At 41.9% G+C, this 14516-nt stretch overlaps 1 protein-coding gene across 1 annotated transcript; it reads right to left on the reverse strand.

The window, feature by feature from the left end:
• Nucleotides 1–276: 276 nt before the first annotated feature.
• On the reverse strand, nucleotides 277–13453 carry LOC140731280 (lipocalin-15-like). The gene is made up of 6 exons (XM_073052880.1): nucleotides 13160–13453; nucleotides 11919–12061; nucleotides 11021–11091; nucleotides 9303–9413; nucleotides 8623–8726; nucleotides 277–677 (listed from the first exon to the last, which is right to left on the reverse strand). The coding sequence occupies exons 1-6, from the start codon at nucleotides 13436–13438 to the stop codon at nucleotides 630–632; spliced, it is 756 nt and encodes a 251-aa protein (XP_072908981.1). The 5' UTR covers nucleotides 13439–13453; the 3' UTR covers nucleotides 277–629.
• Nucleotides 13454–14516: the final 1063 nt, after the last annotated feature.

Genomic DNA, 14516 nt, shown 5'->3' on the forward strand with positions numbered 1-14516 from the left:
CGTCGGGGTAAATTTTTTACGCAGAGAGTGGTGAGTGCATGGAATGGGCTGCCGTCAGCGGTGGTGGAGGCGGAAACGATAGGGTCTTTTAAGAGACTCCTGGATGGCTACATGGAGCTTAGAAAAATAGAGGGCTATGGGTAAAGCCTAGCTGGTTCTAAGGCAAGGACATCCATCCACTATTAAGTTTAAAATAGATGCTTTGGAACACTGCAATATGTGATGTGCAAACACCTTTAATATATACGTACACAAATAACTGGTGGTATAGTAATATACAGAGAAAAGTTTTATTATGAAAGTAATACTGAATATATCCGTTTTCCTTTTGAACATCATAATTTTCACCAGCCTTTCAGTCAGCTCCATGCAGATCATTATAAATCACTGTGCTTAAAATAAAATTTTCCTTTCTCCTTTTGTCAAAACACCTCTCCAAAGTAGACATGTTCAAATCTATGTACCATATAACAGATAAGAATCTACTTATCACTTCTGATCATCACTCAGATTGGGGAAAGCAGATTTCGTTAGGGAATGGTTTTAGAACTAATGCTAAATGAATACAACTACCTGTGCTAACTTGGAATTATTACAGAAATATTTCCAAAGCTCCTCTTTTGGTGCTTTTATATTAATTTGAGGGCTTCCACTGTGTCTTCTGGGTTGCACTCGTCCTGATGGAAAGAAAGAAAAACAATGAAATTCACGTTTATGATACCACCGTCTGCTTTCGTTCTATCACAGTATACCAATAATCTAAATAATAGAATCACAAAATGTAGAATCCTTGTGGATAGAATTAAGAATCTGCAAGGGTAAAAAGACACGATGGGTGTTATATCCAGGTCTCCGAGGAATAGCCAGGTGGTAGGGCAGAAATTACAACTGGAGATAAGAAAAGACAATGGGGGGATTTCATGATTTAGTTAGACTGGGAAAATAAAGGTTGGTGCTGGATCCTAAGGGAAAGAATTTGTAGAATGCCTACTGAATAGCCTCTTAGAGCAGCTTGTGGTTGAGCACATTAGGGAAAAGGCAATTCTGGATTTGGTGTTGTATAGTGAATCAAAGTTCAAAGTTCAAAATAAATGTATTATCAAAATGCATATATGTTGTCATATACAACCCGGAGATTTGTTTTTTTGAGGTGCATACTCAGTAAATCTAAGAACCATAATAGAATCAATGAAAGACTGCACCTAACAAGGTGGACAAACAGCCAATGTGCAAAAGACAACAAATTGTGCAAATACAAAAGAAAAGTAAATAATGAAAATAAGTAAATAAGCAATAAATATTGAGAACATGAGATGAAGAATCTGTGAAATGTGTCATCAGGTTGGGAAGAGTTCAGTGATGGGGCAAGTGAAGTTATCCCTATTGGTTGAAGAGTCTGATGGTTGAGTAATAACTGTTCTTGAACTTCAGTATTGAGAGTCCTGAGGCTCCTGTACCTTCTTCCTGATGGCAGCAGTAAGAAGAGAACATGGCCTGGCTGGTGGGCGTTCCTGATGATGGATGCTGTTTTCCTGCAAAAGTGCTTCATGTATATGTGCTCAGTGGTGGGGAGGGCTTTACTTAGAATAGACTGGCCCATTCCAACTACTTTGGGCAGAATTTTCTATTCAAGGGCATTGGTGTTTCTGCAACCAGATTTCATTTAAGGAGAAGGTGCCTATAGAAAGTAGTAATCATAATGTGAAAGGATTCACCCTGCAGCTTGAGAGGGAGAAGCTAAAATCAGGTGTATGGAGATTTCTATTGAATAAAGGCAATTTACTGTTGAATAGAGGAATAAGAGGGGAGCTGGCCAAAGTTGATTGAATGGGAACCCTACCAGGGATAATGGTAGAGCAGCAATGGCTGGAGTTTCAGGGAGTAGTTTGGAAGAAGTATTATCAATTCATTGCAAAGCAAAAGGGACAATGAGGTAACCTTGGGTGAAAAGAGAAATCAAAGACATCATAAAAGCAAAAGAGTGCGTACAATATTGCAAACACAAGTGGGAAGCGAAAGGATTGGGAAGCTTTTAAATAAACAACAACAGAAGACAATTAACAAGGTGTTAAGGAGAGAAAAGATGAAAAATAAAGGTAAGCTACCTAATAATATAAAAGAGGATACCAAAAGGGTTTTTTTCAGATATATAAAGAGTAAAAGCAAGGGAAGAGTGGACACCAGGCCGCTGGAGAGGTAGTACTGGGGGACAAAGTAATGGCAGATGAACTGAAGAAATGCTTTTGGCATTTTTCACTGTGGAAGACACCAGCAGCATATCAGAAATTCAAGAGAGTTGGGTTCAAAAGTGAGTGTAGTCACTATTACTGAGGAAAAGATGCTTGGGAAGCTGAAAGATCTGGAGGTGCATAAGACACTCGGGCTGGTTGGATGTCAATGATCTGGATGATGGAATTGATGTCTTAGAACATAGAACATAGAATAGTACAGCACATTACAGGCCCTTAGGCCCAACAATGTTGTGCCAACCATCAAACCTTGCCTCCCATATAACCCCCCACCTTAAATTCCTCCATATACCTGTCTAGTAGTCTCTTAAATTTCACTAGTGTATCTGCCTTCACCACTGACTCAGGCAGTGCATTCCACGCACCAACCACTCTCTGAGTGAAAAACCATATAACCATATAACCATATAACAATCACAGCACGGAAACAGGCCATTCCGGCCCTCCTAGTCCGTGCCGAACTCTTAATCTCACCTAGTCCCACCTACCCGCACTCAGCCCATAACCCTCCACTCCTTTCCTATCCATATACCTATCCAATTTTACCTTAAATGACACAACTGAACTGGCCTCTACTACTTCTACAGGAAGCTCATTCCACACAGCTATCACTCTCTGAGTAAAGAAATACCCCCTCGTGTTTCCCTTAAACTTTTGCCCCCTAACTCTCAAATCATGTCCCCTCGTTTGAATCTCCCCTACTCTCAATGGAAACAGCCTATTCACGTCAACTCTATCTATCCCTCTCAACATTTTAAATACCTCGATCAAATCCCCCCTCAACCTTCTACGCTCCAATGAATAGAGACCTAACTTGTTCAACCTTTCTCTGTAACTTAAGTGCTGAAACCCAGGTAACATCCTAGTAAATCGTCTCTGCACTCTCTCTAATTTATTGATATCTTTCCTATAATTCGGTGACCAGAACTGTACACAATATTCCAAATTTGGCCTTACCAATGCCTTGTACAATTTTAACATTACATCCCAACTTCTGTACTCAATGCTCTGATTTATAAAGGCCAGCGTTCCAAAAGCCTTCTTCACCACCCTATCTACATGAGACTCCACCTTCAGGGAACTATGCACTGTTATTCCTAGATCTCTCTGTTCCACTGCATTCCTCAATGCCCTACCATTTACCCTGTATGTTCTATTTGGATTATTCCTGCCAAAATGTAGAACCTCACACTTCTCAGCATTAAACTCCATCTGCCAACGTTCAGCCCATTCTTCTAACCGGCATAAATCTCCCTGCAAGCTTTGAAAACCCACCTCATTATCCACAACACCTCCTACCTTAGTATCATCAGCATACTTACTAATCCAATTTACCACCCCATCATCCAGATCATTTATGTATATTACAAACAACATTGGGCCCAAAACAGATCCCTGAGGCACCCCGCTAGTCACCGGCCTCCATCCCGATAAACAATTATCCACCACTACTCTCTGGCATCTCCCATCTAGCCACTGTTGAATCCATTTTATTACTCCAGCATTAATACCTAACGACTGAACCTTCTTAACTAACCTTCCATGTGGAACTTTGTCAAAGGCCTTGCTGAAGTCCATATAGACTACATCCACTACCTTACCCTCGTCAACATTCCTCGTAACTACTTCAAAAAATTCAATAAGGTTTGTCAAACATGACCTTCCACGCACAAATCCATGCTGGCTACTCCTAATCAGATCCTGTCTATCCAGATAATTATAAATACTATCTCTAAGAATACTTTCCATTAATTTACCCACCACTGATGTCAAACTGACAGGTCTATAATTGCCAGGCTTACTTCTAGAACCCTTTTTAAACAATGGAACCACATGAGCAATACGCTAATCCTCCGGCACAATCCCTGTTTCTAATGACATCTGAAAGATCTCCGTCAGAGCTCCTGCTATCTCTACACAAACTTCCCTCAAGGTCCTGGGGAATATCCGGTCAGGACCCGGAGATTTATCCACTTTTAAATTTCTTAAAAGCGCCAGTACTTCCACCTCTTTAATTGTCATAGGTTCCATAACTTCCTTACTTGTTTCCCACACCTTACACCATTCAATATCCTTCTCCTTAGTGAATACCGAAGAGAAGAAATCGTTCAAAATCTCTCCCATCTCCCTCGGCTCCACACATAGCTGACCACCCTGATTCTCTAAGGGACCAATTTTATCCCTCACTATCCTCTTGCTTTTAATATAACTGTAGAAGCCTTTCGGATTTACTTCCACCTTATTTGCCAAACCAAACTCGTAACTTCTTTTAGCTTTTCTAATCTCTTTCTTAAGTTTCCTTTTACATTCTTTATATTCCTCGAGCAATTCCTTTACTCCATGCTGCCTATATCTATTGTAGACATCCCTCTTTTTTCGAACCAAGTTTCTAATATCCCTTGAAAACCATGGCGCTTTCAAACCTTTAACCTTTCCTTTCAACCGAACAGGAACATAAAGATTCTGTACCCTCATAATTTCACCCTTAAATGACCTCCATTTCTCTATTACATCCTTCCCATAAAACAACTTGACCCATTCCACTCTCTCTAAATCCCTGCGCATCTCCTCAAAGTTAGCCTTTCTCCAATCAAAAATCTCAACTCTAGGTCCAGTCCTGTCCTTCTCCATAATTATATTGAAGCTAATGCTATTGTGATCACTGGACCCGAAGTGCTCCCCAACACATACATCTGTCAGCTGACCTATCGCATTCCCTAACAGGAGATCCAACACTGCCCCATCTCTAGTCGGTACTTCTATGTATTGTTGCAAAAAGCTATCCTGCACACATTTCACAAACTCTAAACCATCCAGCCCTTTTACAGAATGAGCTTCCCAATCTATGTGTGGAAAATTAAAATCTCCCACAATCACCACCTTCCTCTAATATCCCCCTTGAACTTCCCTCCTCTTACCTTAAAGCCATGTCCTCTTGTACTGAGCAGTGGTGCCCTGGGGAAGAGGCGCTGGCTGTCCATTCTGTCTATTCCTCTTAATATCTTGTACACCTCTATCATGTCTCCTCTCATCCTCCTTCTCTCCAAAGAGTAAAGCCCTAGCTCCCTTAATCTCTGATCATAATCTATACTCTCTAAACCAGGCAGCATCCTGGTAAATCTCCTCTGTACCCTTTCCAGTGCTTCCACATCCTTCCTATAGTGAGGCGACCAGAACTGGACACAGTACTCCAAGTGTGGCCTAACCAGAGTTTTATAGAGCTCCATCATTACATTGCATCTCTTAAACTCTATCCCTCGACTTATGAAAGCTAACACCCCATAAGCTTTCTTAATTACCCTATCTACCTGTGTCTTTGTGGCCAATTTTGCAGATGATATAAAGAAAGGTGGAGCTGTTGATAGTGTTGAGGAAGCAGGGGGTCTGCAGAAGGTCTTGGACAGGGTTGGAATGATGGGCGAAGAGGTGGCAGAAGAAATAAAGAGACAAGCTATTTTCTAAATTGAAAGTCATTCAGAGCTCAGAGTGATTTATGAGTGATAGCGTAGGATCCCGATAGGTTAATTTGCAGATTGAATCCGTAATAAGGAAGACAGATGCAATGTTAGTAATCATTTTGAGAGGACTAGAATATAAAAGCACTGCTGAATCTTTATTGGGCATTAGTCCATAAACCCATAAGACATAGGAGCAGAATTAGGCCATTCAGCCCATTGAGTCTACTCCACCATACAATCATGGCTGATTCTTTATCCCCCTCTCAGCCCCACTCCCCAACTTTCTCCCCGTAACCTTTAAAGCTGTGTCCAATCAGGAACCTGTCAAGCTCTGCCCTGTATACACCCAATGACCTGTCCTCCACAGCAGCCTGTGGAAATAAATTCCACAAACTCACCACCCTCTGGCTAAAGGAATTTCTCCACATCTCTGTTTTAAATTAACACCCCTTACCCTGAGGCTGTGCCCTCTTGTAATAAACTCCCACACCATGGGGAATATCCTTTCCACATCTACTATATCTAGGCCTTTCAACATTCGAAAGGTTTCAATGAGATCCCCACTCATCCACCTAAATTCCAGCGAGTACAGACCCAGAGCTATCAAATGTTCCGCAATAACCCTTTCACTCCTGGAATCATCTTTGTGAACTGCCTCTGAACCCTATCCATTGCCAACATATCTTTTCTTAGATGAGGAGCCCAGAACTGTTCACAATACTCAAGGTGAGGCCTCACTAATGCCTTATAAAGCCTCAGCATCACATCCCTGCTGTTGTATTATAGCTCTCTCAAAATGATTGCTAGCTTTGCATTTGTCTTCCTCATCACCGACTTAACCTGCCAGTTAACCTTTAGGGTGTTCTTCACAAGGATTCCCAAATCCCTTTGCATCTCAGGTTTTTGATTTTCTCCCCACTTAGAAAATAGTCTGTACATTTATTTCTACTACCAAAGTGCATAACTGCATCTTTCAACATTGTATTTCATTCGCCACTCTTTTGTTGGTTCTCCTAATGTGTTGGAAACCTTCTGCAGCCTACCTGTTTCTTCAATACTAGATGCCCCTCCACCAATCTTCATATCATCTGCAAACTTGACAACAAAGCTATCTAGATATTCCATCATCCAAATCATTGATATACGTACAACATAAAAAGAAGTGGTCCCAACACTGACCCCTGTGGAGCACCACTCGTCACTGGCAGCCAACCAGAAAAGAATCCTTTTATTCCCACTTGCTGCTTCCTACCAATCAGCCAATGCTCTAACCATGTTAGTAACTTTCCTGTAATACAATGGGCTCTTAATTTGATAAGCAGCTTCATGTGTGGCACCTTGTCAAAGGCCTTCTGAAAGTCCAAATATACAACATTCACTACATCCCCTTTATCTATCCTACATGTAATCTCCTCAAAGAATTCCAACAGGTTTGTCAGACAAAATTTTCCCTTAAGGAAACCATGCTGACTTTGCCCTAACTTGTCCTGGTGACACCAAGTACTCTATAACCCCATCCTTAACAACTGACTCCAACATCTTCCCAACCACTAAGGTCGGGTTAACTGGTCTACAGTTTCCTTTTTGCTGTTTTCCTCCTTTCTTGAAGAGTGGAATGACATTTGCAATTTTCCAGTCCTCTGGCACCATGTCAGAGTCCGATGATTTTTGAAAGATCATTGCTAATGCCTCCACAATCTCTACCGCTACCTTGTTCAGAACCCTAGGGTGCAGTTCATCTGGTTTGGGTGACTTGTGCACCCTTGGGTCTTTCAGCTTCCATCACATCCGGAGTATTGTGAGTAGATCTGGGCCATATCTAAGGAAAGAATATGCTAGCATTGGAGAGGGTCCAGAGTGCAGGATCACAGGGCACAGCCTCAAATACAGAGATGAGGGGGAATTTCTGTAACCAAAGTGTGGTGAATCTCAGGATCATGTGTTGTGAAATTTGTTTACTTAGTGGCAGAAGTACAATGAAATACATGATGATACAGAAAAGTAAATAAATCAATTACAGTAAGTATATTAAATAGTTAAATTAAAAATAGTGCAAAAACAGAAATAATATAAAAAAGTGAGGTAGTGTTCATGGGTTCAATGTCCATTTAGGAGTCAGACAGAATCTGTGGAATTCATTGCCATAGATGGCTATGGAGGACAAGTCAATGGGTATTTCTTTAAGGACTTGATTAGTAAGGGTGTCAATAGTTACAGGCAGAAGGCAGGAGAATAAGATTGAGGGGGAATAAATCAGCTGTGATCGAATGGCTGAACAGAATTGATATTTCAAATGGCCTAATTCAGCTCCTTGTCTTATGGCCTTTACCCACAGTATAAAGTATTTTAGTTCAGTATGAACCATGTGTTTATGGATTTTAGTTCCTTTCTCTCAGATGTGCATCTGGGAAGAGCCAGGCTGCTGCATAATGAAGATTATTGGTGGAATCCCTTCAGATGCTCTCTGACTTTCAATAATTTTAGCAAAATCTCTGCCTAATTGCACTCAGTCTTATGATTGGAAAAAAATTAGATGTTTTAGGGAACTGAAGGTGCAGTCATTAGTCACGGAATGTTAAAAAATCAGAGTGGTTCAAGTGGCTGGGATTAGAGAAGAGTGCACGGATCTGAAAAGAGAAAGGGAGAACTTGAAAACAGAGTTTCAAGACGGGGATTGGGAAACAGTATACTGTAGGTCAGTGAAGATGGGTAGTCTGATAGTTAGGACACTGCAAATTGAGCATGGACAATACTCTTGTAGAGCTTGATTGAGGTGTAGGTTGGAATTACCGGATCAAACTATCATATAAATAATATAGACATCATATATTAATATATACATATTATATTTATATTAATGTTCTGCTTTCAGGTTGCAAACATGATATCTGTTGGGGAAAAAATAGGAAGCTAACCTTCAATTGAGGTAGCACTATGATTCTATCCGTCTTCATTCCTGCACATTGCACCTGTTCTTCAAAGATCTTCAGCTCATTCTCCATTGCAATTGGCTTTCGACCTGTTCATGGGTTAGATAAAATGGTTTCTGTTTCCTGGTCATAAATCTTAAGGTGGATTATGATTTGCAGATTGCTGAAAGGAATTAGCCTTGGCACATCTCATCTGCTAGAAGGCATATCTGACACTGGGGCTGGAGTGCCTGTGAGGACAGAGCTCTGGGGGTGGTTAATGGAGGAAGGAAGAATTGGAAGGGGAAAGGCAGGGTGGAGTTGTGATAGCTGGGCAGGGAGAGGTGGTGCCGTAAGGGAAGGGTGAAAGACGTAAAAGGGGGAAGTTGGAAGAGGAAAGGAGATATAGGTGGAGGGACCAAGACAGCAAAGAGAAAGGGGAGAAGGAAGAGGGTAGAGATGGAACCAAAGGTGTAGTGGGAAGAATGGATGAAGAGCAGAGAGACAGGTGGAAGGGTGGATGTACAGTAGGATTGAAGGAGCAGAGAGCCGTAAGAATGAAAATCAGAGGGGGCTGGAGGGGTGACAGGATAGGAGATAGGATAAGACCTCTGACCCACTGCATTTCTTGGCTTAGAAAATATTCTTCATTCAACATTTTCCTGAATAAAGCAACATGCACTCACCATAGAGGGAAAGTGTGTGGTACATTTTGCCTTCTCTTTTCTCCTCAATGTAGAAAAGCAAGGAATTTTGAATCTTTGTGTCGAGAATTCTGAACACCATAAATGGCATGGCTGCAAGTAAAGGAAGTAAGATTTAGTTCACCCAATTGACAATTTCCCAAGTAGGAAGCAAAGTTGAAGAAAAAGTATGGAATGTGGTGCTGTTTTTACTTGGAACTTTGAACTTTTTTACTCAGATACGGCTGCAGGTTAGGAATAGGAATCAAATGTACCGCGTTACTGAAAATTGATTAAAGTAGTGCACAGCACTTAGACCCTAGCATTGCTAGTCAAGAGACATGAGTTCAAATCCCATCACTGCAACAATGGCATTTAAATTCAGTTAATGATCTGGAACTTAAAAATTGGAATTGGCTTATTATTGTCACGCGTACCGTGGTACAGTAAAAAGTTTGGCTTAAGTACTCCTTAAACAGATCAATTCATTACACAGTGCATTGAGGCAGTACAAGGTAAAACAATAAATAATGATGAACACATAACTCATTTTGCCATTAAAAAACATTGGGTTCATTAATGCCCTTTAAGGAACTATGCCATCCTTACTGGTTGGCCCTTGACCCAGTGCAGTTGGCTGAAGTGCCCTGTGATAAGACTAGCAAGCTATTTATATCATTACTGTGATGTTTGAAGAGAGAAAATTTAGAACTAGCAGAGCACCTGGTAGTGGCCAAGGCATACAGCTCAGAAGCAGCAGATCCACTTCCATTCTGCTCAATGCTGCAAAGCCCTCATTAACACCTGCATGTCTAAGCTGGGAGAACTAGCCATCCACAAAATGCTGGAGGAGCTCAGTAGGTCAGGCAGCATCTGTGGAAAGGTCGACATTTCAGGCCGAAACCCTTCATAGTGAGTCTTAATAAAGGCTCTCGGCCTGAAACATCAACTCTTTATTCCTCTCTGTGGGTGCTGCCTGACCTGCTGAGTTCTTCAAGCATTTTGTGTGTGTTACTCTGAATTTCCAGCATCTGCAGACTCTCTTGTGTTTATGAGATGGCCATCCAGCACGTAATATAATTGACTCACGGAAGCAAGCTGTACAGATCATATTCCAGATTCCTTCGGTCGTACATGGAGATTGAACAAGTAAATTTTTACAAAGAACAAGTATATATATATTTTTTGGAAATATTTGAGCTGACTAGCCAGGTTTCCTGATATTACAATGTCCCTTAACACAGCAAGAAAAACTAGTATAATATGCTGCTCGTTTTATTAGTGTGTTGAGCTTGGTGTTCCATTTTATGTCCATACTTGTGGGCAAAGATGGGTGATTGGTGGACAACAATGTCATTGGACATGTAGCTGATGCCAGTGAAACATCAGATACCCAGTTGACTATTGCACTTGGAGTTACCCGGTCCAATTTTTAATGGTGAAATATTATGTGGAAATGATGGTTATTGAGACCTGCAGAAAAGAGAACTTTGTATGATTGGTGCCTGAAAACAAAATGCTTTAGCTTCTAGGCAAAAATGAGCTTAATCTGACATCATCACCTTGAATGGTAGAACTGAGTGGCTAATAATTTTCCCAAGTTTGAAAGCTCCTCTGAGTTTTATGAGTGTGATGTTTCCACCCATCCTGTTCTTGTGGCTCATCTGAACTGAGATGCTCAACCCTTTGCGTTTCTGTTTACTTTTAACCTTGGTATTTACCTTCACTGGTGAAATCCACACCGTTTCTCGATAAATCGTAGGCCTCCATCTCAGAGATGCATTTGTCTCCTCTAGTTGATTGGGAAAAATAAGAATTAACGTCAAAGTGAGAACTGTTGAGTCTATTCTGTGTTGCTAGTTTATTACATCCTTTACTATTGCTATGGTAACTGCTTAGTTCCATTGTTTTCCAACACCAGCACCCACAGCCTCCCTCCCCAGGGTCAGAGCTTATATGATGGATCAGTTCATTGTTGAACGACTCCCCCCCACCCCTCCATGTGGATCATAGCTGAGTTGCTCTAATGTCTTTGCATTCAGGTGAAGATTAGTCCTAACCCCTATGATGAACCTCTTCCCCATGACTTGCCGGCACTCTTCTCTCTATTTCCACTCCCTTCATTCATCTGCCTTTCACCCCTCTCAATTGGATCCATCCATCACTCACCAGCTTCTCTTTCATCCCTTCCCCTCATTTCATTGTCCTGGCCATCTTCCCTCTACTCTTTTAAGTCCAGATGAAGGATTTCAACCCAAAACATCAAATGCCCATTTCTCTCACAGATGCTGCCTGACCTGCAGAGTTCCACCAATAGATCGTTTATTTTTGCACCTGATTTCAATGTCTTTGATCTTTTGTTTCTCAATTTAAAGAGTTTGGTGAGGCAAGGATATAGAAATAGGAAGATAGATACAGTTAGTGTTTTTTAAAAAATTTAATATGACATTGAAAGAGGCTATTTGACCCATCATGTCCCTGCCAGCTCTGAGCAATCCCATCAATCCCCTTCAAGCCTGACGTAGAAGTACTACCTACTGTGCCAGTTTGTCAATAGGGGTAAGGGGTTGAATGAGCCAAAGGGAAAGAAAGGGAAGGCACGGAGTCAGTTGGACTTACATCCGCATGTAGCCCTTCATCAGCGTTTTGTTCTTTTCGACAACAGGAGAGTTCACAAGGAAAGCATTGTCCACTTGGCCAAACTCCTCTCGGTAGGGCTTGTACTGAGTTGCCCAGCGCAGTAAGTGCCATTTGCCAGAGAACTGTTGGAGATAAAGAGGAGTAAAAATCATCATTGTAAGTGGACTTTGTGGGCGATGATCTTTCAGTGTTGTTTGTGGGCTTGTGGGGCACATCATACGAGTTTGGTGACATAACCACCGAAGGTACAAAAAAGGCTTGCATGTAGCAACCTTCTTCGATGACAACAGGTTCCAGGGTGACTACTCACCACCACCTCATTGGCAGGAGAAATCAGCCAGTCAGCAAAGGAAGCCCTCTAGAGCAGAACCAGGCTACAACAACTATCTAGAGCTTTGCTGAGAGCTGGATACCCATTTCCAATGTGATCCCAAGTCTAGCTGAATGTACTCCTGTAGGTTTCCCCATGTGACTTGCCTCCCTCCCCAATGTCCGTGTCTTAGGTTGACTGATACACCCTCCCTCGTGCTCTGTCTCCTCGAGGCCAATTGGGGAGTGAAAAAGCACTTTGTTACCCATTCCAGGATCTGTAACTCAGCCCAATAATCCACCCCATTGCCAGCAGCAACATTTTTGTAACTAAAGGACAGAAATGCACAAGAAAAAAGAGAAAAATGTTCCATTGTCCAGCTGATTTTATTGCTGGGCACGATGCCAGAAGACTCCAAACCAACCTGCTACATCTGAAATAACATCTCTCAAGAATGGAGTGATTTCCCTGTTTTGAATCAAGGTCAAGTATTCAGGTACACACCGAGCCATTTGTACAGTGTTGGTAGAATAAGGTTCAGATTTCAGTCAGTGAACCTGAGTCAAAGTGACTCGAGCTGTAGTTCAGTGCAGTTTTAACCCATCGCCGCCTCTAAGATGGTCACCAGTGATCTCATAGCACCTTTGTAAAGAAGAGTTATCGTTGTATTCTGACTAATGTTTCAATCTTATCCCTTTTCACTGGTAACAGATCATCTGGTCATTACCCCATTGTTAGTGAGAGCAAGCTGTATCCACTTAGCCATGCTTCATACAATACAACAGTGATCATACACCAGAAACCTCTATTGCTTGTGAAACTACTTTCAGACAAACAAAGGATTTGAAAAATTTTCCGAAAATGTGAGCTATTTCCGTTTTTTATTCAGATTGATTTATGATCGTCTTACCGTCGTACTCTTCAGATCAATCTTTTTTGGTTGGAGCATCTTGCAGTTGGGGGGAGTAGCAGCAAACGACTGAATCAGGTTGATAGCAACGAAGACCAGCACAGTGGAAGCAGCCATTGTCCTGGTTGTGAACGAACTGCAGAGAGTTAGCGGCACTGGGCTTTTTATAGGAACCTTGGCGTCTGTTGCAATCTGAGTACTGGCACAATGTTTACCCAACAGCAGCCCGGTATTTCTTACTTCATCACAGGATGATGTGTTTTCTTGGACCGATGCCATGAATGCACGGTTGAGTTCATTAACCAGAAACTGTCCACATGGGGGAATCGTGGAATGTTCTGCATAGCCCTGAGCTGGCCAAGTTGACATGTCTCGGCCGTTGCTCAATAGGTGACACTCTTGCCTCCGAGCTGCCAGGAAGCTGAGCACTGTTACAAGGCAGGCATGATCTGGACTCAAGAGATTCTGCAGATGCTTGAACAACACACAGAAACTGCTGGAAGAACTCAACGAGTCAGGTAGCACCTACAGAAGGGAACAAGCACCCAGTGTTTTGGGCTGAGACCCTTCATCACAACTGGTGAAGACTTCATCAGGAAGTGGGGGGCTAAGAGATTAGTACAAGCTGGTAGGTGATAGGTGAGACCAGGTGAGGGGGAAGCTAGGTGGGTTGGGGTGGGGAGATAATATAAGAAGCTGGGTGGTGACAGGTGGAAGAGGTCAAGGGCTGAAGAAGAAGGAATCTGATTGGAGAGGAATGAAGGGAACCAGAAAGAAATAATGTTCTGGCGAGGAGAAGAGAAGGTGAGAGGTTAGCCAGCATGGGAAATAGAAAATGGAAAAATACAGGAGGGGGAGAAGAGCATAAGTAGCAGTAATTGGAGAAATCAACATTTGTGCTATCAGATTGGAGGCTCTTTAGATGGAATATACGGTGTTGCTCCTCCGACCTGAGTTTGACCTCATCCTGGCAGTAGAGGAGGCCAGGGACAGACATGCCAGAGTGGGAAGTCAAATTGAAATGGTTGGCCACCAGGAGATCCTGTCTTTTGCGGCAGACAAAGAAAAGATCTGATCTGGATCATCTCTCAGTGGATGCAAAAAGTCCCCATGGCCACTACCTCAAGAAGAATGGATAGTGTTGACTGCTACTTATTTCTTGACCAATACCACATACAACCGATTAATATGGGCATTATGGCAATGTTGCTTGTGGAGTCTTTGGCTTCTGTGCTTCCTACATTACAACATTTCAGAGACACTTAGAACCTTGTAAATTTATAAAGGTTTAAAGATTCAAAGAACTTTTAGTATCGAAGAACGTATAAATTATATAACCTTGAAGTTTGCTTGCTTA

This window comes from Hemitrygon akajei, chromosome 7 (genome assembly GCF_048418815.1).
Source record: "Hemitrygon akajei chromosome 7, sHemAka1.3, whole genome shotgun sequence".
NCBI classification, from domain to species: domain Eukaryota; kingdom Metazoa; phylum Chordata; class Chondrichthyes; order Myliobatiformes; family Dasyatidae; genus Hemitrygon; species Hemitrygon akajei.